General features: G+C 41.5%; 1 protein-coding gene across 1 annotated transcript in view; it reads left to right on the top strand.

Moving 5' to 3' along the window:
• The window catches only part of LOC118578704 (signal-regulatory protein beta-2-like), a 39,134-nt gene that overhangs the window by 719 nt on the left and 13,880 nt on the right, over nucleotides 1–24,535 (top strand). Inside the window, exons 2-3 of the mRNA XM_036179871.1 lie at nucleotides 9,103–9,453; nucleotides 15,378–15,728. Coding sequence (XP_036035764.1) covers nucleotides 9,103–9,453; nucleotides 15,378–15,728 — 702 coding nt within the window. The remainder of the gene's footprint in view (nucleotides 1–9,102; nucleotides 9,454–15,377; nucleotides 15,729–24,535) is intronic.

The following is a 24,535-nucleotide window of genomic DNA, read 5'->3' as shown; positions in this document are numbered from 1 at the left end:
TCCATCTTCATACATGATCTTACCTCATCCTGTCTGTGTGGATCTTCTCATTTTCTTTAAATGAACTCAGTCACACTGGATTAAGATCCATCTGAATGATCTTAATTGACCTTTACCTCATAATGTGGAACAGGTTCTTTAAAGATCTTTAAAGTATAAATAATTCATCTACAATGTTGTAGCCACATCATGAGACCCCAGAGCAAGACTACCACATAGCCAATATCTGATGCAAAACACAAAGGGATTTATTGATAACAAGCAAACCTGGCCTTTGTCTACATCCAACCTCTGACACAGCAGGTGGAGGAGGACAGCCCTGAACTCCCTGGGTGAGAGGATTTTAAAGGTAAAAATCACAAGCAGGGAGGTACAAGACTTGGAGTCATTTGATTGGGTGAGGGTATGTAACCTTTGAATTTACTGGTTGGGGGTTACAATTATCATTTTGGGGCAGTCCTGGACAAGTCCCAGGCTCTGTCCTTGAGCTGCCATGGAGGCTGGCTGGCCTTGCACATTCACATTAACCCATGCACATAGCTCTAAGTTGGTGAGGGTTCCCAGACAAGAAACAACTGGCTGAACTTTGAGCAATCAGAGTACGTGCAGAAAGGGAGCTACTGCAAGGACTATGTCATTTGTTCATGGCCCTCCCAGAAACTGCTTGCTCAAGTCTCAGGAAACTGAAATGGAGCCCTGATCTCTGAGAAAAGACTGAGCAGCTTGTTATGGAGTCTGCTTGGTCTTTCAATTACATGTAGCCACACATTCCTGGTCTTCTTGATCTTCTCTAGGGAGCTTTGTTTTCATTATTCTCTTGGAAAGCAAGAATATTGACACTCTGTGTGGTCCATTCTTAAGGTTCCCCAAAGGCTGTTTATCCCCAGTTCCTTCTTTACCATGAGGAACATTGATGGCCTCAGGTCAGGGTTTCTCAGCCCTCAGGCTCCACAGTTTAATTAGGTATTATGTCATCTAAAGTCATAGAAGTTGAAGTTTTAAAATGTCCTCACTATACTCTTATTACACCTGATACTAGTAATAAGTAAGTTCTGATGATTTTACCACTTTCTGAAACTGTTTGTTTTTTATTTTCTTATTAATACATAATTAAATCAATTGCATCTCTTTTCTCTGCTCTCTTTCTCTTAATTCATGGACTTTGTTTCTTTAAATGTCCTCTCTCTCTCTCTCTCTCTCTCTCTCTCTCTCTCTCTCTCTCTCTCACACACACACACACACACACACACACATACACACACACAAAAACCTAAATATATAAATAACAAACTGATAAGTCCATATAATGTTATCCAAACAAGGACAACATCAATAAACATGATAAACATCAGTAAACATGGTAATATTAAAGGGCAATATATCACTGTCAGAGATTTGTGTGTCTTTGCTTTGTCTTTTTCTTGGAACTGGATCCCTGCTTTGCTATACTGCTGTCCTCCTACACCTCCAATGCCACAGAGCAGCCATAAGATTGACATTTCTAAACTGTAGTGTTTAGTGCAACTTCTGTTTTTATTGGTTGATTTATCTCAGGAATTTACTTCACTGTTTGGAAGATGTCTAGCACAAATTCAGGTGTTAAGGCTGTCAGCCCCAGATAAAGGCACTACTGTGAGAGATGACGGTAAGGTAGAGATGAGCAACACTAACCCATTACACATTAGAAACATTTGTTCTTATGAATGGCTGATCTCAGGTATTTTTCAAATCAATAGGAAGATAATTTAGCAAGCTATCATTATATTCAGATGCCCATACATATCCTGAGCCAGCTCCATGCATATCATCCAGTGTCAGGGAAGGCTCCATGGCTCAGCAAATCAACTGAAAAATTACACTTTTAAGTCAGGAACACTCACCATGTCCCAGATACTGTGTAAAGCACTCCACAGTTTTGCTTCATGTAAATGATCTGCTCTTGTCACACTGCCACAGACACAGAAAAAGAGACAGAAGCTAAAACAGCCCTAGTGGCCATGTCTGGAGCTGTGCTTGGATGCTGTCTGACTGAAGTCACGGGATTCTATTTCTAATAAATTACCAGTTTAAAATGGGTGTCAGTGACATGGGAAGATGTCACACTGGGCGAATCATAAGCAGGGAAGAGTTTGTAGGATACTGACTATGAGCTACGTGCTATTGTAGGAAAAAGTGCTGTACTGGGGAATACAAGTGGCAGATGGTCACCCATGTGGAGCTTAGACTCTACTGGGAAAATGACAACAATTAATAAAAAACATGAAACTGATATTTTAAAAAGTGATATATGAAAATAAGTCCAATTATCCAAAGAAATAAGAAGGCTATTTGGGGAGTTAGAGATTGAAAGCAGGGGTGTGGTTGGACATCACTGAAAAGAGGAAATTTGAGTAAAGATAAAAAGAAAATTTGAGTGTGTGGCACATGGCCCAATATTCTAGAAGATGGACTTTGCCCAAAGCGGCAGCAGGGCAAAGACCCTAAGTAGAGCCTACTGTGTTCATGGACCAAGCTTTCACTCCAGGTGAATGGAAGGCAGTACAAGCTTGAACCAGAGAAGCACCATGGCCTGGCAATTGTTTTAAACTGAGTTTCCATCTAATGGTTGAACACCAACTCTCCCAGGAGAGATAGAAGAAGGTTATTGCATGTCAGCAAATGAGAGAGGGTGGCTTGCACAGGACAGTGACAGGAGAGAACATGGAGAAAGGTCATATTTGGATACAGGCTGAACTGGAGCCTTTATAATTTCCTGAAGGATCAGACTTGATGTGGGAGTGCACATCCTTCTAGGCTTGGGGCATCAGCATCTGCAAGAGGAAATGAGCTTCATGTGAAATCTACAGGTCATGTCAGGAGTTGAACATGTTCACCCTGAGATGTTTACTTCACTCAGGAAGCCTCTCAAGTGCATCATTGAACAAACAACTTCAGAGTCACAGAGTGTGGGCATGTGCTCTGGTTCTTCCTTCTAAGATTATTTGTGTTACTTTATTAACAAGTCAGCTTCTCTTCTCCCATCTTTCAAAGACTTCAAAAGTCAAACCAGCTAAGTATCATGGCATAACAGCCCCTGCCCTGTAGTGATATGTGGTCCCTTGAGGAAGGGCAATTTGAAATATGATTTGTACACATCCATTGTATGTTCTTGAATTATTGACACCTTATAATCTTTGCTTAGAATTCTTTGCCAGGAATTTAATCAACATAATGCCCTTCTGGATCTGTTGCTAGAATTGCATTGTTCTTTAGAAGGCATCATGCAGCTTTGACTTCTGCACGTTTCCTGTGTTCTCCATTGAGATACATGCACCTGGTGATCATTTTTCCTGCTACACCAATGAAAAGGGCCTTACAGTAAGGACTCTTCCTTCTGAAGTTGTGTCCTGGATTGTATGTTGTGTAACACCAGCTTTGTGTCGAATCTGGCACTGCAGTGTAGTACACTTGGACTTTGCACCTGCAATTAATAACTGCCTGTAGTGAGTAAGAGACCTGCTCCCACTCCCTACCCAGGGTCCCAGAAGAGAAATGCTTCTCAGGAGGAAAGAAAAGTTTCTATACTAATTTCACACACCATCTGTGGGTCATTTTCTTTTATTCTCATTTAATGCTAATTCTCCTCTCTTAATTGTCTCTAGTTTCTTAGCCCTAATTCTCTGTTCTTATTTTCCTGCTTCTCCTCATCTAGCCTCAAAATTCTTCCATTACAGGAGGCTTGAAGCAATAATAAAAATTACAAGAATTACCTCTCATTGGTCAAAAGCACATTCCTAGGGTAAGCGATAAAGAGCTGAGCCATTTACCATGGCAACACAAGGTTTCAAGGTTTCAGGACCAGAGGGGGGTGCAGTGCCCAGTATGACAAACTCTGAGACATAACTCTTTATCAGCAGACTTGGTAAGTGAAGAATTGGTATCGTATCTTAGGTTACTTTGTGTTAATAACCTTGGTTAGAATTGGCATAGTGTTTTAGGCTGCTTAGGATGTCTAACCTTGGTTAGACACCTGTGACTCTGAACTTGTACATCTCTGTAAAGTTTTTAACTTATGACCCATTTACAGAAACGTTCAGTCTAGTTTAAAACTGATCTGAAGTTTCAAATCAGCAAAATGTGTATAGCTTGTCTTGGACTGGGGAGAAATTGTTATTTTCTGATGTTAGTCTGAGCTAAAGAAACAAGGCAGGCTTTGAAGTGTCTACTGTCTTTGTGTAACAACATTCTCCACAACTTGTTACAGAATTAAGTCAAAGAAAACCGTAGCCCACAAATAATTCTCATAGGTGAGAACAACCCTGACAACACAGCAGAGAGGGTGGGAAGTCCAGTATGCAGGAATTCCAACAGTGGGAGGGATGGTACAGTAGCTACAGAGTTAATAACAGATGTCCTACCCTTTCCTAAGTGTCTTCGTCTTTGCTAGCCCTGGGAGAATTGGGTGCCTGGACCACCTGCCCATGGCACAACCAAAGCCATGAGCCAATACTCAGTAGAGACAGAAGCAAAAGAAGAACCACAGTGAGCCTGCTATATTGTTTGATCAGAGCTTTAGCAGTGCAACATACTAAGATAGGGCCCGGGGCAGAGTGGTGGCAGGTACTGCATGTCCACCAATTCCCAGTCTTCCCATTAACATAAAACTCAGATTGAAGGTCACATAACCTTTGACAAAAGAGATCCAACATCCTTCACTTTTATTCTAGTGTAACATGCTCTATTCTCCTCTTTGTGGAAACATGTTTTTCTTGTACCATTGGGGCACTTGACAGGCTTATGGGTTACTATAATTATTGTTCTGCTGGGTAAGTTGAATATTGAGGTTGCATCCCCTGTGCTAGTGTGCTGGGATTTCTGTGGGACTTACAGATGAGGATTTGATGGACTGTCTGACCTTCCATAACCCAACCAGTATAAAGCCAGAAACACTTACATTGCTTAGATAGTACATAGCTACTGTTGCCCTCTTTCTGGGGGATAGAACAGAGACAATGGTCAAAGTTTCTTCCAAGCAAAGCTACTGTGCAGATTCCAGCTGGTCTCTCTAAATAGCTAAAGCCTGTAGGGATTGGGTGCTTCTTCTGTCTATGATCACACACATCCATGCACACAGTTAGCTGAGATTTTCAAGTCCACTCTGTAAAGCAGATTCCATAGTGGTCAGGATACTTAGTTAAGTTTTCTGTGGTCTCTTCCCAGAAACACAAGGTTCTAGCCACCACCCTGTCCCTTGATGACATCCTTCATTTGCTCATAGTACTTTGCCTCAGAGTCTAGCTGGCTACTGCTTTAGTTTTTTCTGAGCGATGAAGTGGGTCTTGGGCATGCACCATTTACCTTCAAATATCTCCACATTTACCATTTTGTCTTTATATTATTAAATTTATCAAAACTATTTTATAAATGTTAAAATATTATTTCAATTGAGTGTATTAGTCATTATGCTAGAACAACTATACTAATACGAAATTTTGCAGAGGAATGGATGCCGATGCCACATATATGTCATGTTTAGGCAAGCCTACTGGAAAAGCAAGCCATACATACTGTTTCTATTCTTTGAGTTTTGTTCTTGTCTCAATATTATAGGATCTAGTACTTAATAAAATTAGAAATTAACATTCTGCATTTTAAAAACTGAACTAAACCAGTTCACAAATTTTTGAGAGTTGCTTCATTTATTCAACTTCTGTACATTTATCATCTTAGTACAAAAGCTAATTAGGTCTTTTAAATTTTTTTGTTACAAGAATTTTAGTCTATAAATTTGATATGTATATTTAGACTTTCCAGTTGAGATAAATTATATAACTTTGAGTAAATAAGTTACATAGTTTCTGTACACACCAATGCCAAATATAAATTATTATGTAAGCTTATATAAACTAACACATTCCCTTTATTTCCCTTTTCATTTTTTAATCAGGAAGTATTCTAAGACTATCCACATGTTTTCTAGATAAGATATTAGCTCATTATGTGGGGTTTTAACTTTTCCAAGGTTCCTTTTTGCTTTTGGATTAAGATATCAAGGGAAGCTGTCCTTCCCAGCAGCTCATGATGTGTGCCCTTCCCTAAGTCTATTAATGAGAACCACTGAAGTGGAAATTAGAGCCACCATTTCCAACAGCTAAGTGGAAGCTGGGAGCTCAGGATGCTTTATGAAATTTCAAAATTCACTATACTGCCCAACGTTGTATTGTCTTTTACACCTGAGCCTTATTCTCTAGCATCCTTTATTTCAACCCAAGGGAAACCATTAGCATTTCCTGCATGGTAGGTATCATTATAATGAACTCAAGCTTTTGATTAGGAATAGCATGTCTTCAATGGAATACTACTCAGCAGAGAAAAACAATGACATCATGAGGTTTGCAAGCAAATGGATGGAACTAGAAAAAAAAATCATCCTAAGTGAGGTAACCCAGACTCAGAAAGACAAACATGGTATGTACTCACTCATAAATGGATACTAGATGTAAAGCAAACAATAACCAGACTGCAACTCACAACTCCAGGGAGGCTACCTAGTGAAGAGGACCCTAAGAAAGACACAGGGTTAAACCAATGACAGAGAAATGGATGAGATCTACATGAGCAAACTGGGGATGTGTTTGTTGGGTAATGGAGGGCAAGGTTCAGGGGAAAGAGAGCTTGGGGGAACGGGAGGTCCCAGCTGGATCAGGAGCAGAGTGGGAGAACGGGGATGGAGATACCATGATGAATGAAGACTCCAGGGGAATAGGAAGAAGCAGAGTGCTAAAGAGGTCCCCAGAAATTCACAAAGATACCTCCACTGTAGACTACTGGCAATGGTCAAGAGAGTGCCTGAGCTCACCTGCACTGGTGATTGGATGCCCAAACACCCTGGCTGTCATGATAGAACTCTCATCCAGTGTCTGTTGGAAGCAGGTGCAGAAATCCACAGCTGAGCCCCAGGTGGAACCCCAGGAGTCCAGTCGGGGAGAGAGAGATTGTATGAGCAAGAGATATTGAGACCATGATTGGAAAAAGCACAGGGACAAATAGACAAACTAGTGGAAACACATGAACTGTGAACCGATGGCTGAGGAGCCCCCACGGAATTGGACCAGGCCCTCTGGATAAGTGAGACAGTTGATGAGCTTGAACTGTTTGGGAGGCCCTCAGGTAGTGGAGCCAGGACCTGTCCTTGGTGCCTGGGCTGGCTTTTTTGGAGCCTGGGGCCTATGCTGGGACATTTTGCTCAGCCTTGGTGCAGGGAGGAGGGGACTGGACCTGCATCAGATGAGTCTACCAGGCTGGGCTGACTCCCCAGGGGAGGGAGACCTTTGCCTTGGAGGAGGTGGGAATGGGGGTGTTGAGGGAGGAGGGCTGGGGGTTGAGAGGAGGGGGGACGGGGGAATCCATGGCTGATATGTGAAATTAATTTAATTAAAAAATAAAAATTTTAAACAAAAAAAAAGAATAGCATGTCTTATCTCCTATAGTGTTCCCAAAGTGTTGTCATGTCAGGAATTCTTGGTTTTATTTAAATTCTGGGTGTGTTTTTTTTCTTTAAGAACTGTGAACTGTGAACACACACACTATCTCATTGTCCCCTGGAAGCTTCCATTTCTGATAGGAACTCTATTCATATCACTTTGATGTTGAATGAGATGAGTCATGCTCTAGGCTGCTCTCAGCATTCTGTTACTCCTCTTTTGTCTGTTGGATTCTAGTGTGTGCTGGTGTGGGCCTCTCTGAGCTGTTCTCACATTGAATTAGCTCAGTGTGTTGGGATTATAGTTGTTATATTTTATCAAAACAAGAAAATGTGAGACTTTTTTTCAAATAATCTTGTCTCTATACTCCAAATTCTTCAATTTCTTCTCTTTATTCTCTCCTTGCCCCTGCATTGCCGAGTAATGATACTCTATCCATTTCCACTACTTAGATTTTTATTTGTCACTTCTTAAATCCCCTGTGGACCCTGTCCAATGAACTACTAAGTTATATATTTCTCTACTCCCCAATTCCATTAGATTCCTTCTTACAGTCTCTCCCCATTTATCTTCATATTTTGCTATTCAGACCTTGAATTTCTTTAGTGATTTTCCATTTGTTTATTGCAATCTCAAATGAATGTTGTGCAGTCTTTGTCCAGTAGTGTAGTATGGTGCAGTACAGTACAGTCCTCCTATTACCAAAGTCCAGGCAAAAATGGGTCAGAAGTGTCAGGGTTGTGGGACTCAGAGTTACTGAGCAAATAGGGCGCTGTGATGGGAAGACAGGTGACAAGGGACAGTACCCTCGGGTGACCACACCATACACAACAAACAAAGCCAGTCCTCCTGGAGAGGGGGTGCCGTGACACCATGCTAACTGCCTTGTCACACCAATTTAGACGGTTCAGGGATTAAGAGTACTTCCTACGCTTCCAATAGGACACAGGTTCAATTCCACTAACCACATGGTGACTCACAACCATCTTTAGTAACTTTAGTATCAGAGGATTTGACACTCTGTTCTAGGTTCCTTGGGCACCAGGAATGCACAGAAGCAAAATACCCACATACATATAATTAATTAGTTAATTAATGTAATCATTATAATATATTTTAAAAACTAGTAATTTAAGCCAAGGTTTTATTTCTCTAATTAAGGTGCATGTTATTTCATGTTGGGAGCTATCTATGGCATTATCACTCCACCTGATAAAGCAACCATATCAAGAACTGGGGGCCTAGCCCAGATAAGCTTATAATAAAATGTATGTCTCATTAGTTATACAAAGCACTAAGTTCACACCTCATTGTTCTAAAAGAGTTATGTAATCACATCCAATACTATTATTTAAGAAGTGCCATTATGCCATGTTCACAGAAAATGAAAGCCAAACATATACTGGATGAAATATGAGAATTCCAAAAAGAATTGGGGCTTCAATCAAATACTGCCAAGTTCTCAGTATCTCTATGACTCAGTTTCCTTGTCTGCTATATTCTTCTGTTAAGAGGCCTAAGAGAGGAGACTGTGATCACATCATGCTGAGCTCTAGTACATAACAGTGTTTGATCACAAACTAGAGGAGCCTCTTGTGTTCCCATCAAGATGAGCACTAACTGATGTTTCCTGCAGGAGCAGCTACACAGAAGGAGCTGAAGGTGATTCAGCCTGAAAAATCAGTTTCTGTTGCTGCTGGAGCATCAGCCACTCTGAACTGCACTGTGACCTCCCTGCTCCCTGTGGGGCCCATTCAGTGGTTCAGGGGAACAGGGCAGAGTCGGCACCTAATATATAGTTTCACAGGAGAGAAGTTCCCCAGAGTTACAAATGTTACAGATGTTACAAGGAGAAACAACCTGGACTTTTCCATCTGCATCAGTAATATCACACCTGCTGACTCTGGTACCTATTACTGTGTAAAGATCAACAGAGCAGACCCTGACAAGGAGCTTCAGTCTGGGGGAGGCACAAAGCTGTATGTGCTTGGTAAGTACTGCGTTGTCCTCCTCATCCCTGATTTCTCCAACAGGTCAAAATATGTCCAAGATTCTGTGAGCAACAAGGACAAAGCAAGTCTGCAAATGAACCCCACTACCACCACCATGTTAATAGTGTGACTTTACCCCAACCGTGGACTAAGGAAGCAGAGGAGAGGAGAGGACATGCTGTTTGCTAGAAGTCACCCTTCTGGTAAACAGGGGTAAATCCATACCCTGGTCTGTCTGCCCAGCAGTGCTTAACTTTCTCAATCTGTCAGGCTAGTGGCTCCATAAAAACCCTGATAGCTGACTGCCTTGGTTAGTGACAGAGTCAGACCTGACCTACTGCCTCCAGAGTGTACTTCGTCTACTGATTAAGTCTTCTCTTTCTCCCCTATCAACCTGGGGCAGAGTGGATGCCAGCTTCCACTCTAGCTGTCAACAGAGATAGCAGCAAGCAGGCCAGCAGGAGCTCTTTACCCAAGATGTGTGTCTCCTCCTCCCAAGAGGAAAAAACAAACCACAGCAGAAAGTAACAGGGCTAGGGCATGGTGGTTTGTTGTTCTCATTTCCTCTTCATCCACAGCACACTGGGAGCATTCACAATGTGCCCACATTCCCTGTGGAATCTCTCACCTGGCTTTAGATGCTGGCATCAAGCTAGGCTTTTGGCTTAGATCTGTCTGAAAAAGTTTTGTGTTGGGTACCAACTCTCTCAGACACTGAAGGTTCTGAGCAATGTAGACTTATGTCTATGGGAGTCTCCAACTGAAGACCTCCAATCCCCAGCTGAGGCAACAGGACACTCATTTTGAATTTCCTGACAGAGGCCTGAAGTCTTCTTTCTAGGTCTAGATTCTGAGAATTTTACAGCATGAAGGACAGTCAGACTACCCAGTACAGTCTTCTTTGAGATGTGAGCCCTGTGTTCCAGTGCCCTGACTGTGATCACGTAGTCAGTTGTTACTGAGATATGACCTAGAACCCACATCTGACTCTATCTCCATTTAGAAGCCTGATGCATAAGAAATGAGGGGGCAGAATTGCTCAAACTCAGCCAGAATTTCCGTTCATCATCATCTCCCTAAGGTTTCAAGATGTTCCTCACAGTCAGATGCTCATAGTAGTGATGGGAAAGCTACCCCAATGTCAGCCACACCCTCACTCCATGTCAGAACTAAGAACTGTTGCCCTGTGTAAACAAAGCATCATATTCCAGCAGCTACAGACACACTAATTCAGATCCCAGATCAGGAACATTTCATATGTTTCAATTTGTCACTACTCAAGTGGTGCCACAGTGGAGGATCTCATAAACCACAGTCCTGACCATAAGGCACACCCACTCTGGTCAGGGCCTGCTGAGTCTCAGGGTGAACTAGTTTATAAAGATATCACTTTGCTCACCCGTGTGCAGCTGTAGCAAGACTTCTCACACCCCTCAATGGAGAGTTACAGGGAGAGTGGCTTCATCCTAACTCGGCAGATGTCACAAATAAGGACACTGAAGCAATGCAATGCCTAGGCAAGCCCAACCAGCTAGTGGCTCACATAAGCTTGCAATCTATAGTCTTGCAGTGACATTTCATCTGTGGTGTCATTTGCCCTAATGATGCCCTTGATGAGAAAGTACATGTAGAGAGGGGGACAAAATACAATGTGCTATGTGCCACATCTCCATTATATCATTTTCTCCCTAAGTGTGTGCTATAGGAGAGAGGTCACTTCTTCCCTTTAGAGATGAGCCTGAGGTTCATAGAAGACACCTGACTTATGAGCATGTGAGGAAAAATCAAGAATTGACCAAGGCATCCTGCCTCGTAGACTAATACTACATACATAGTATATATCCCACATAGCTTATTCCCTAAGCAGCAGCCACAGAATGGAGCTGCCTCCTGTGTCTAGTCATGAAAATGTCATCTGTCCATGGAGGAAGAAAAAAGGAAGGTTCTCTCAGATCCTGGGTCCCCTGGAACAAGAACCTCTCTATGTGGAGCCACCTGGAACAGGGATTTTGCCTAGAATTCCTCAAGTAGGATTCTTAGAGAAGAGTCAGAGCCAGTGGCAGGGTTACAGAAGTGAGGACAGTTGCTTTGTTGTGGTAAATGAAAGTGAGGGCACAGGAAATGGCCTCTGAGACACAGCAGGGAAGTGGGGACAGAGTCTCTATTTCAGCCTCAGTGTCCTCATCTGTGGCCTGGTGATGACCACAGATCCTTTAGAGGTAAAGGCTGACCCCAGTGTATATCATGTGACATAGCAGCTCCCCCTTAAACCAGGTGGCATTATGGTTATAAAACCTTGGGTAACTTACTCTAAATTTGAAGCACAGTCTCCCTTCATGTACAACGTATATGCCTGTTCCCTCTTTTTGAGGGTGCTACTATGACTATTCACAGAATTGCTGAGAGACTGGCATCAAGAAGCCATGGGAGAGAAAACTTTGCTCTCTGTGCAGTCCTCAGTTTTCCCTTTCTGTGAAGATGACAGCCATGTTCCATGGTCAATGTTATGAATGAATCCTAGATGGCAATGTCAGGGTCATTACAGGGCATCAGTAGTGCTGTGATCTGCAGGAGAAGGGGACTGAGAGTAAGTGTGTGCACATGGTCAGGGCTATCACAGCAATACACCAGTCCCTGGTACCAATTTCTTTCCAAATTAAGGTTACAATAGCTGTGAAGAAACACCATGGGCACAGAAACTCTTACAAAGGAAAACATTTAATTGGGGTGGCTTACAGTTTCAGACATTTGACTCATTATCAACATGGAGCAACATGGCAGCACTCAGGTACACATGGTGCTGGAGAATAAGCTGAGAGTCCCACATACTGATCCACAGGCAACAGGAACTGAAATGTGTGCCATACTCAACATTTCTTGAACTAAGAACACCTAAAAGCCCACCCCCACAATTACAAACTTCCTCTAACAAGGCCATAGCTACTCCAACAAAGCCACATAATACCACTCCCTATGAGCTTATGGGGGCAAATTACATTCAAACTACCACTTCCCTCAAACCTGTAGAGGCATCAGGTGTGCTGGAGTTTAGATAGTTTGATTTCAAATAACAGTTGTTTACAATCTGAATTTGACAAACATTAGAGAAGGAATCACATACATAGAAATACAAATGTGTAATGATATTATCAAATGCAGCCTGTCACATGTAATAACTTCAGCACAAGATATCTAAACAACACACTGCCTTCCTCACACTACTCCACCCATATGTGTGCTTCCAACTAGGGAGTGTTACTCTCTGCTCAACAGGCTCATAACTGTGTCTCTTATGATTAACCATTAGGAAATGAACCACCTTTAGCTTCTGTTTGCAGGGGCTAATCACTGTTTTCAACCTCAAGTTAAGTCCAACTGAAGCCCATTTGGAGATGCAGACTATTGAGCTCTCAATGTTAAATTCAGACTCGGCACAGATGAGACCTACTAGCGTGTAGTTCAGGAAAGAAAGCAAAGGACTGAGGGAAGCAGGAAAGGCTCCATCTTTTTGGCACTTCTGTGACATCATTCATTTCCTGAGTTACTATAAATGTGAATCTATAAATATTTTCCTAAGATTTGCAAGGTTTATGGAGGAAGCCAGCAGGAGCAAATGATAGAAAATATAAAATACACTGATAATTGCCTTCATTTGCCCAGGCTAAGAATTCTACCTGCCTATACACTTCTGCATTTCCTAGTGGGGATCTTTGTTAAACTGTGGAGACAAAAGAACAAGGGATACCACAGAAAGACCAGGACAAACCCTGCACCAAAAAAAAAAAAAAAAAAAAAAAAAAACCCAAAACTGCAAAGACAAAAGGAGGAGGATAAACAGTTAAGGTCTGTGTCTAGGACAAGGCCATCACCTTGAAGAAGAGCAGGTCCATAGTGTGGCTGAAGCTCTGGTATTGGTCCCAAGCCCCACAGTAAACAATGACAATGAGAATAAGGTTCTAACATTTAAGAAAGCTCCTCACCATGTGATGTCAACAGTGGTAGCAATTACAGTCACATCCTTGTCTACATGCTACCTTGACTTTGTCTACTTTTGTAGCATGTAGACAAGAGGTGGAGCCCCATACAGTGGCATGGACTGGACAAAGAGGCTGAAGGAAAGAGAGGTTTGGGGATTTTGATGAAAAGAAGAGGAGGGATGCAGGAGGATCCTGGGAGCTGCCATAAGGGTAAAAAGGCAAAATTTTATGTCAATTTTGAGTGGACATACTTTTCTAGTAAGGGGATAGGACATGAGGGAATCAGGAGAAAAAACCTTGAAAGGAACAAATTAAGGGGGGAGTCTGGAGGACTGGGTGTATATTCTGACTGTGGGTGAGGGAGAGGGGTTAGCATGGAAAGAAGGAAAGAAATCAAACCAACTTTTCATATACCTTAAATTTTTTCAGACCCATAAGTCACTTTCTCAAACCTCAGGACTTAAACTCTCATTTCTTCAGATCAGACCTTAACAATACACTGTCATAACTTTAAACTTATCTTTGACCTACAAACCTTGAAACATCCATTTTCCTTGTCCTACATAACTTACTTGTCTGCTTCTCAAAACCTTCAAAAACTCCCAATCTTTCCTAGTGTGGAACCTGTCAACAAGGTAAAATGTATGTGTGAAATGGACTGAGTGTTTATGTTGTTGAAGCTACAATTAGCCATCAGTTTCATCAGAGACTGCGAAGGGAAAATTTGTGTGGGAAGTACAATTTAAATGGTTTTTGTATCAATTGAAATGATAGAAACTGACTGGCTACCTGAACAATTACTCTAGGTTCCTCTATAACTGTTGGGGTCAGAGGTCTCAGGGCAGCATCAGTCTTTGGCTACCAGGCCCAGAAGATCCAAGAGACTTTCCTGTGGAGTAGGAACTTGAGGGTGGCTAGCTACTAGTCTAGGCAAAGTGGGGTAATCAACTCCTTAGTGTCTTGCTTGTCCACAGTTTGGACAGGCTCATAGTAGCAGTCAATGTAAAGGGCAGTTTTCACCCAGTAGCCAGCTTTGTTACCTTTAAAGTGAGCTCCAGGTGTAGGTTCTTGATTGCCCCATCATCTTTTTTGGAGATTAGGGGTGCTGCCAGGAAATGGTGTGTCTCTCTATCATGCTTGTTTTGTGTGACTGAGTTTAGCTGCAGGCAAGTGGTGTCAGGACAGGAAAGGGTTATCAAGTTGGGAAAGTAGCCAGGGCCTTGGCTGAGGGAGGTGTAAGATAAGAAGGATCATAAAGTAATTAAAAATGGAGAATTTGGCTTCAGGAAGAGAGGAGGGAGGAGGCAGAGGCTGTAGAGGTTGAACTGCAGAGGCTGAGCTGACAGGGGACACAGGAGAGCAAGTGTGGCAGGAGCCAGTGGCTGATACAGGGAATTTGGTTTCAGGACAGAGTAGGGCATCATGGGGCTGAGATGGTTCTGGAGCTATGGCAGTGATGGGGGCTGCACTGTTGGAGATATTTTAAGGAACATAGAGGATAGAAAAATAAATTTTTGTATAAGGGAAGTTTTGAGAGTGTAGAATAGAGTTAATATATAAGGGATTTCGGGACTCTGTATTTGTGAAGGTCTCCAGCTACATTCCACTCATATCTAACTAGCTTTAAAGAATCCCATAAAGCACGCCCAATACTATTACAGAAGAAGTGCTCATGCCATGTGCACAGAAGGGGAAAACCACAGGATACTGGATGAAGCATGGGAATTGCAAACAGAATTGGGACTTCAGTCAAAAATCCACCCAAGTTCTCAGTGTCAGGGATGTAGTTTCCTTGTGTGTGTTAATCCTTGTGTTAAGAGGCCCAAAAAAGGGGAACTGTGATCACATGCATGCTTAGCTCTAGGAAGTAGCAGTATATGATTATGAACTAGAGGAGCCTTTGTGTTCCCATCAGGATGAGCACTAACTGATGTTTCCTGCAGGAGCAGCTACACAGGAGGAGCTGAAGGTGATTCAGCCTGAGAAATCAGTTTCTATCTCTGCTGGAGCATCAGCCACTCTGAACTGCACTGTGACCTCCCTGCTCCCTGTGGGGCCCATTCAGTGGTTCAGGGGAACAGGGCAGAGTCGGCACCTAATATATAGTTTCACAGGAGAGAAGTTCCCCAGAGTTACAAGTGTTGTAGATACTTCAAAGAGAAACAACCTGGACTTTTCCATCCGCATCAATAATGTCACACCTGCTGACTCTGGTACCTACTACTGTGTGAAGATCAACAGAGCAGACACTGACAAAGAGCTTCGGTCTGGGGGAGGCACAGTGCTGTATGTGCTTGGTAAGTACTGCATTGTCCTCCTCATCTCTTATTTCTCCAACAGGTCAAAATGTGTCCAAGATTCTGTGAGCAACAAGGAAGAAGCAAGTCTGCAAGTGACCTTCATGTTCATAGGGTGACTTTACTCCAACTGTAGACCAAGGAAGCAGAGGAGAGGAGAGGACATGCTATTTGCTAGAGGTGCCAATTCTGTTAAATGAGAGTAAATCTATAACCCTTGTCTGCTTCACAATACTTACCTTTCTTAAACTGTCCCAATCTAGTGGCTACATAAACATAGGTGATGCCATGTTCAGTGACAGGGACAAACCTGGCCTACACCTCCAGAATGTATTACCTCATCAGATTAAGTCTTCTCTTTCTGCCCAAAAAACCTGGACCTAGTGTACACCAGGTTCCATTGTAGATGTCAAATGAGATGGCAAGAAGCAGCCTAGCAGGAGCTCTTTACCCAAGATGTGTGCCTTCTCCTCCCAAGAGGAAAAGCACATCAAGGCAGAAAGTGACAAGGCCAGGGCACAGTGTGTTTTCCCCATTTTCTCTTCATCCACGGCACACTGAGATCCTTTGGTACATACCCACATTCACTGTGGAATCTCTCACCCTTGGTTTAGATGCTGGCACCAAGCAAGGCCTTCATCTTGGGTCTGTCTGGAAACATTTTATTTCTTACTTGCACAGGCACTGGAGGGTGCCTTCATGCAGATGACCTCCATTCACCAACAGACTCATCAGGACATACACTTTGAACTTCCTAATAGAGTCCTGAAGTCTTATTTCTTGGTCTTGATTCTGGCTTTTTTTTTTTTTTTTTTTTGAGCTGAGGATCAAACCCAGGGCCTTGTGTTTGCTAGGCAAGCACTATACCACTGAGCTAAATCCCCAACCCCGATTCTGGCATTTTTACAGCATGGAGAGCCAGACTATCCAGCCCAACCCTATTTGAGATGTGAGCCCAGTTTGCCAGTACGCTGTCTGTGATCATATAGCCAGCTGGTTCTGGGATCTGGCCTTGAACCCTCATCTGACTCCAGGCCAGCTTCTTGATGCCCCAGCAAGAGGCACCGTCTCCACATAGGAGCCTGGTGTGCACAAGAGATGCTGAGTAAGAATTTCTCGAACTCAGCCAGCATTTGCATTCACCATCAGATCCCCAAGGTTTTCAGATGTTCTTCATAGTCAGATGCTAAGAGTAGTGATGGCAAAGCTACCCCAATGTCACCCATAACCTCACTCCATAATAGAACTGAGAACTGTTCCCCTGTGTAAACAAAGCATCATAGTGCAGCAGCTAGAGATACACTAATTCAGACCCCAGATCATGAACGATTCATTAGTTTCAATTTGTGCCACTAAAGCAGTGCCACAGTGGATGAACTTGTAGAACCATAGTCCTGGCAACATGGCACATGCCTGTGGTTATTTTTTACTATTTGGGGTCCTGCCACCCAGCTCCCAAATAAATACACAGAGACTATTCTTACTTACAAATGTTTGGCCTTAGCTTGGCTTGTTTCTAGCCAGTTTACTTAAATTATCCTATTTGTCTTTAACTATGCTTTGCCTCTGTGATTTTTATCTTTTTTTCCTATAAATTTTTCTTTCCTTCTTACTCTATGACTGGCTGTGTCGCTGTGTGGTTGGCCCCTGGTATCTTCCTCTCCTTCTCCTTTTCTCACTTTTCCTTTCTCTTTAGTCTGGATTTTTCCTTCTATTTATTGTCTCTTCATGTTAGCCTCACCTACTTCTCTCCTGCCTAGCTATTAACTATTCAGTTCTTTATTAGATTAATTAGGTGTTTAAGATAGACAAAGTAACACAGCTTTACAGAGTTAAACAAATGAAACATAAAAGAATGAAACACATATTTGCATCATTAAGCAAATATTCCACAGCATAAAGGAATGTAACACATCTTAAACTATTATTCCACAACCATGCCCTCTGGAGGAGGGCTGCTGCATTTGAGAGTGAAAGAGTTATAAGGATGTTACCATTTTCCTATTTGGGTGTGGTATAATCTCAAGCCCTCAACAGAGGGAGACAAGAGGAGTGACTTCATCCTGACACCACACAGGGGTCTCACATGATACCTTCTCCCTGCTAGCACAATATATAGACTTGCTAAAATGAAGGATTGAAGTCATATAACATGCTTAGAGAAACTGTTGCATGTAGAAAATATTTCATCTTTTGAGCTTTATTACTCAGAAACCATAAGACCTTGGGTTTTCACTTTACCTCTCCAAGTCTTAGTTTTCAATTAAGTGGAGGTGAGGGTTGGTGGCTGTCAACAAGGCTGCTCTTTTCTCTTTTGAATAATGTGGTAAACTGAGAGAAACCCTGGATCCATGTTCCTTTATTGGTCTGATATGGGTTTTATCATCTGAAATATAGAATGACTCCAGAATGTTTTAATAAACAGCTTTAGTTTAAAATCACCACAGATACATTTTCTGAAACAACAGGAGATATTTGTGATTATTCTCTTGATAGGGCTCTTAGGCCACCAAGCTCAGGCATGACAAACCCTTATGCTTCAAAGTAGCTGGGCTCAGCCTGATTTACACATTATTGTAAAGTCCAAGTAATGTGCCAGGGACATTTCTTAGAGAGGTGACCCAGAGCCCCTAAGATCCAACCAAGACAGAACCATGTTCAACTCCAGTCTCAGACACAACTGCCCTATATTACAAAAGACTACAGGAGAACAATTTCTGAGGCCACATATTTCTTTTTCATTTAGAATTGTACCTTAATGACACAGTGTGTCCCTGAGCTCTGTCCTTCAATATTCTTATGGTCATCTATTTTCTATAATTAGCTCCTCTGGAGGAGGTGCATGCTATCTTGATTGTACTGTAAAAGCCACTGGCCAACTTCATGAGAAGATCACTAAAAAAGAGGAGGATGTCAGGGTATAAAGATGTGTCTCAACCTGTGGGCTGTGACCCATCTCTTCTTTGAACACTTTCACAGAAGTCTCATATCCAATATTTATTATGGTTTATAACAGTAGTGAAACTACACTTATGAAAGAGTTACAAAAGTATTTTTATGGTTGAGTGTCATCACCACATAAGGAACTGTATTAAAGGGTCACAGCATTAGGAAGGTTGGGAACAACTGATATAGAGGCTCTGCTCTTCCATAGGTTTTTCAGAGTAAAACAGGAACAATCTAGAGACATGCCTTTATTGGTTTTGCTGCAGCTAACAGTGGCAATGAATAAATACATGATCTCACATCTAGAAACAACTGCAGTGATAGATAGGATTTGTAAGCAAGTAAGCATGGAATGCTAACTTCATTTCAGTCTTTCTATGGTGATATTTTTATTCAGTTTTTACAGAAGGAGACATTAATGCTCATTAGATAAAGATCAGGATTCATATTAATCACCACTTGGGGTTGAGATGAGCTTTGTCATTTGGTCTATGTAACTTGTCCATCTGCATGCACTCTGATATTAATCCCACTAAATGTTTATTCACTAGATCCAGGGCAGTGTCAAGATGGCCAAAAACTCCTGATAAGTAGTGACTGTTCCCTCAAACCTGTAAGGACATCAGGTGTGTTCATGTTTAGATACCTTGACTTCAAATAACACTTGTTTACACTTCTGGTTTGGTGAACAGTTTGGAAAGAGTCACATATGTACAAATACAAATGTGTATGATATTTGCAAATATAACTTGTTACATATAATAACTTCAGCACAAGGCATCTACATATCACACTGCCTTCCTCACACTAGTCCACCCATATGTTGCTTTCAACCAGGGAGTATTACTGTCTGCTCAACAGGCTCACACCTGTGTGGCTTATTATATACAATTAGGAAATGAACCACCTTTAGCTTCTTCTGCAGAGAGTAATCATTGTTTTCAACCTCAAGCTAAGACCAACTGAAGCTCATTTAGTCATCAGTCTTACAGAGAGGGAATCTAGGAATGGTAAAGCAATAGGGATGTTGAGTTCTTGCCCTTAGACCATGTGATGAAGGGAAATCTAAGGTCCCTGGGAGCAAGGTCATTGAGAGTGCATACGGTCAAATTTTGTAGCTAAATATTTCCCCTTGACTTGTTACTGTCCTAGGACTTAGGCAAAGTTAGACAGAGACCCCATTACATGAATATGTCTTATTTCCCCATGATAAAAAAAAAAACTAAACAGGAGTGGCCATCAACTCCCGTGACTTTTTAAAAACATGGGTTTCTTATCATGAAGCCTTTGTTTAGAGCTTTATCTGCTAGATGAACAATGGGCCACCCAAATATCCTTTGTATCACCATTAAAACAGTAAAGTTTAGGAAGTACCAGCTCCCTTAGAGTATGAACTATATAGGTGCTGCATAATTATACCCCCTGATGGTTCTGTCATATGTGCGCAACACCATAAATGCAGTCCACAGTGGGTGCTCAAGTAAATAAAAATAGTTTCTTTCAAGTCCAATACCATCAACAAATTCAATGAAATTAACTATAATTCCCAACAAAGACTTCAAATGGACAGCATTTAAAAATTACTTTATAGACTTTCTTATGTAACACAAAATTAGTTTCTTCGAAAAGTATCACCTTCCACAGTTTCACCAATAACAAGTTTACGGACTCTTTGTCCATTTTATCTGAGTTTTCAAACTTCTGCTATAGAATTTATTAGATGATCATATTGTCCTTTTTAAGTCTAAGTGTATATGCAATTATAAGGTGACGTTCTTCTCTAGGTGTTCATGTGGAAAACTTGTCATAGCTCTTTCATTTCATCAGTCTTTCTGGAAGATTTCCAGTATTTTCCTTTTCCAAAACAAACTATTTTAAGTGGTCATATCCATTTTTTTCAGTTTCTATTTCATTATTTTTCCATTGTTCCCTCTTCAGTATTGTTATAAAACTTTTTGAAAATACCTTATGGGTCATCAAATGACATAAAGGAAATTGGGGTCTTGTCTTGGGACTCTTAATGTCATTCACTTAAGAATGGACTGAAAAGACAGGAAGCTCAATGAGGATTTAATTAGAGTATGGAAGTAAAAGATCCCTTAGGCAGGCAAGCTCTAAATCTCATCAGATTCCCAAAGGTTGATAATGTAGAAAAGAAAGGGAAAACAAAAACAGAAACAAACAAACAAACAAAAACTCCCATTCCGTTCTAGCCAGCACAGAGTCCAGACACATGGTGAGCAACTTGTGGGGAGGGAGCTGTAGAAAAGTAGTGCTGTAGCCCATAGTACCAGGCAAAGCACACTTGGGTTCTGGCAAGCCTTAAAGATAGGGGAAAAGAGAGAAAGAAAGAAAGAAAGAAAGAAAGAAAGAGAGAGAGAGAGAGAGAGAGAGAGAGAGAGAGAGAGAGGGAGGGAGGGAGGGAGGGAGGGAGGAAGGAAGGAAGGAAGGAAGGAAGGAAGGAAGGAAGGAAGTTATACCTTCCTAATCATGGCCCAGAAAGGTGAACTTCACTGTGGCTCAGCTGGGAAGAACTGTCCTGGCGCACGAAATGCTGGGAACAAAAAAGGGCAGCATCTTATTAAAGGAACAATTATTCCACCCCTTTATCATAACTTATGTTTAATTTGGCCTCCTAGGGCCCAAGTTAAGATTCTATTCTCTTGATGGGAAGTTTACTTAGGCTTCTGTTGCTACTCTAAGGATAATATTTCCTTCATTCTCTTTGTTCCTGGTTTACTTTGGCCTTTTTGGATTCCTTAAGGTGGGAGGCAATTCACTTCAATGCTTGATGCAAAACAACAACCTTTCTATGGGTAACTATTGTCTGCTACTTTAATTTAAACAATTTCACCTCTACCACAAGCCCTTGGAACAATGACCATTAGTTCTGGGATCTTCAATGTCAGAGAATTCAGTAACCAAATTCCAAATTCATTTATTTGAGTGTGTTAACCAGATGACTTTTCCATGTCAGAATCCCATGGAAGTATTATTCTATGGTGAAAGTGGGAAGGCAGGCCTTTCCAGAACACTGTGATATTAACACAGATGTGAAAGAGCCTGTGTAACACAGGGAGACATGGGATCATAGGGCAGAAACAACAAAAGACACAGCAACTCCTCAGAGAGCTGGAGCACAGAATGGCCACTGAGAATTCCTTCAGGCTGAAGAGGATGTAAGAGGCAACAGAATTTATATCTGTACTCCACTGCATCAAGTTGAGTATTTGCTTCTTCTTATGGCCCCATCAAGACCATTTTGATTCTTGTTTGTTTTGTCTTTGTTGTTGTTTGTTTGTTTGTGTTTTCAGGCAATGTTATAGTTTCATTTCAAACTCAGGCAAAGAAATGCGTTCTTTAATTTGCCATTCCAGGTTACACAAGGGATGTCAATTAAGGAACTCAAACATCACACCCACAGTCAAAAGCTGAGAAAAACAAATGCAATCTTACTATATGCTGTGTGATGCTCACCTAGCTTTCTTTCCTCTTCTTACACAGTGTGGAGCCTGTGTCTAATGAAATGGTGCCACCCATACTCAGAGTGGTGTTTACCACCTCAATCAACAGCCAACACAACGCTCCACACACCCACCAACAGGTCAACCATATCTACACAATTCCTTAGCTGAGATGCTCTTCCTAGAATTCAAGGTTGTGGGAAGTGGGCATTTAAAACTAACTGTTACAGACGCTATCTCAGGAAACCTGAGCTAGTAAGAACTCACACTTCTGATCCTCTTGTTCCTACCTCCCCAGTGTTAGTATTGTAGGCATTGGCTACAAAACTGGTTGTTTGTTGTTGCTGTTGTTGTGCTGTGTGTTGAACCTAGGAACCCAACTCAACCTTACATCTTAGGTAAACACTACAACCAATGCACAACCTAACCAGCCTATTTCTGTTTCTAAAACCAAATTTTAATCTTTGATTAATTTCAAAATTAAAAATACTACTTCCTGAACAACAGAAAAATTTTAGAAGGCATCTACACTACGGTGCACTTGGGCTGTACACTGGCTCAGGCACCAAACTATAACATCTATTTTGATAGACTCTCTATAGGATTTTTGTCCCTCATCTGCATGTTCTCAGCAAGTGGCTTGATCAGGCTGTTGGCCACTTCAGCATGCATCCTTACCCCAAGAATCTAGATTTTTCCAGGATTTTTTTTTTTTTATCTAAACAAGGCACTCTGTAAACTCTTCCTCTCAATGTATCATCTTCTTGTGCATGTCTTCTGTACAACTATTCCTAGGTAATTGGAGACTGAACTTGTCTTGTATAAGGACAATGTTCCAAGGATTATCCTAAATACCAGCAGTGAGGAGCTTCTCTGAATCCCACTAACTTTGTGACTGTACCTACAGATGAGATTCCACATTGAAGAGGAAATAATAATCCTTAAACCCAATAGTTCATTCTAGATCAAAATATGGGTGGCCATGGCCCAGGAACACAGATATAGGTCACCTCAAAGGCCACTATGGAAGAACTTTTATGGAATTTTGTAGAAACAGAACAAAGAAAGTCAGAAGTCAAGACACTTCTGCATTACATTGGTGGAAACATGGAAGAGATGGGTTATAACACAGAGGAGAACCGTTAGAGGCTTCAAATGCTATCTGATGACATGATTAGCATCAAGGTTTGTAGAAGCTAGGGGTCTGCTAAGTTAATATAGTCTAAAGGAAAACTAATCTTCTGGTTGTACATTCTGAATTATTTACCTAATGGTCACAAAGCTGTTATGTCAAGTACAGAGGAAGGCAATGTATAGGTATTAAGAGAGCTGAATATGGCCCAAGATAATCTGGCTCTGGACTTCAACAGGTCAAATTCTCCAATTCATTGAATTTCAAAAAGCTAATAATCATTACAAAGGGTTCAGTTTGAAGGTGCAGATTCTTTGTAAGAATTTTTGTTTATAAAATAGGTGCTATGTGGCACTGAGTATAAAAATATTATCCAATCTCTCTAGAAGGGAAACTTCTTGACCTATCACAGGGCCAATGGGTAACTTGAAATCTCTTTGTTATATCTTCTGCTTTGAAGTATTGGAGCTGGAATAGGGCACAGATTCAAACTCCTCAGATCTTTGATATACTTTGGAATCCACAAATGGTTCAGGTAAAGATCCTGATGAGAAACTCCTTGTATGTTCTTTAATGGTTCCTGTTATCACTTGATTTCCAGAACTGAAAACATCAGATACTGCTGAAATCCTTGTAGCTCTGCCTCCTTGGACCCAAACTGCTACTGGTAATTGGTGCCTTTGCCGTCTACATGCACAAGAAGCAGAAGGCCTGACTGTAAGGTAGGAAGGATGGAGGGTGTATTAGTTCTTAATCTGTCTATGTGATAACACAACATGATGAAACAATTTATAGAAGAAAGGGTTTATTTGCCCATACTGTTCTAGGGTCATATGAGTCTATCAAACCTGAGAGGCATGAAGACAGATCAGGGAGCTAAGAGCTCACATCCTTGTGGAGAGCATGAAACAGAGAGAATAAACTGGAAGTGTCACAAGCCTTTTTAATATGAAAGCTCACCTCATGTGACAAAATTTCTCTGGCAAGGCTGTACAACCTAAAACTCTCCAAAGAGTACCACCAAGTGGGAATGATGCATTCAAATATCCTAGAATGTAGAGAATATTTCTTATTCAAACCACCAGGGGGATATAGATCTTTGGAATAACAAAGAAGGGGCAGGATCAGCAAGAGGGCCAAGGCATTTATGAAACAGTTTTACCATCTGTGGTGATGACCTGTTGCTTGGGATCTTCAGGAATCTCTTGGAACCCTTTGAGACATCCCAAGCTCCCAGAAAGTATGTATGTCCTTCAGGAAGCTTT

Source organism: Onychomys torridus, chromosome 2 (genome assembly GCF_903995425.1).
Source record: "Onychomys torridus chromosome 2, mOncTor1.1, whole genome shotgun sequence".
In the NCBI taxonomy this organism is placed as follows: domain Eukaryota; kingdom Metazoa; phylum Chordata; class Mammalia; order Rodentia; family Cricetidae; genus Onychomys; species Onychomys torridus.
Note: the sequence above shows the minus strand (reverse complement) of the source record. Positions and strands in the feature narration are given on the sequence as shown.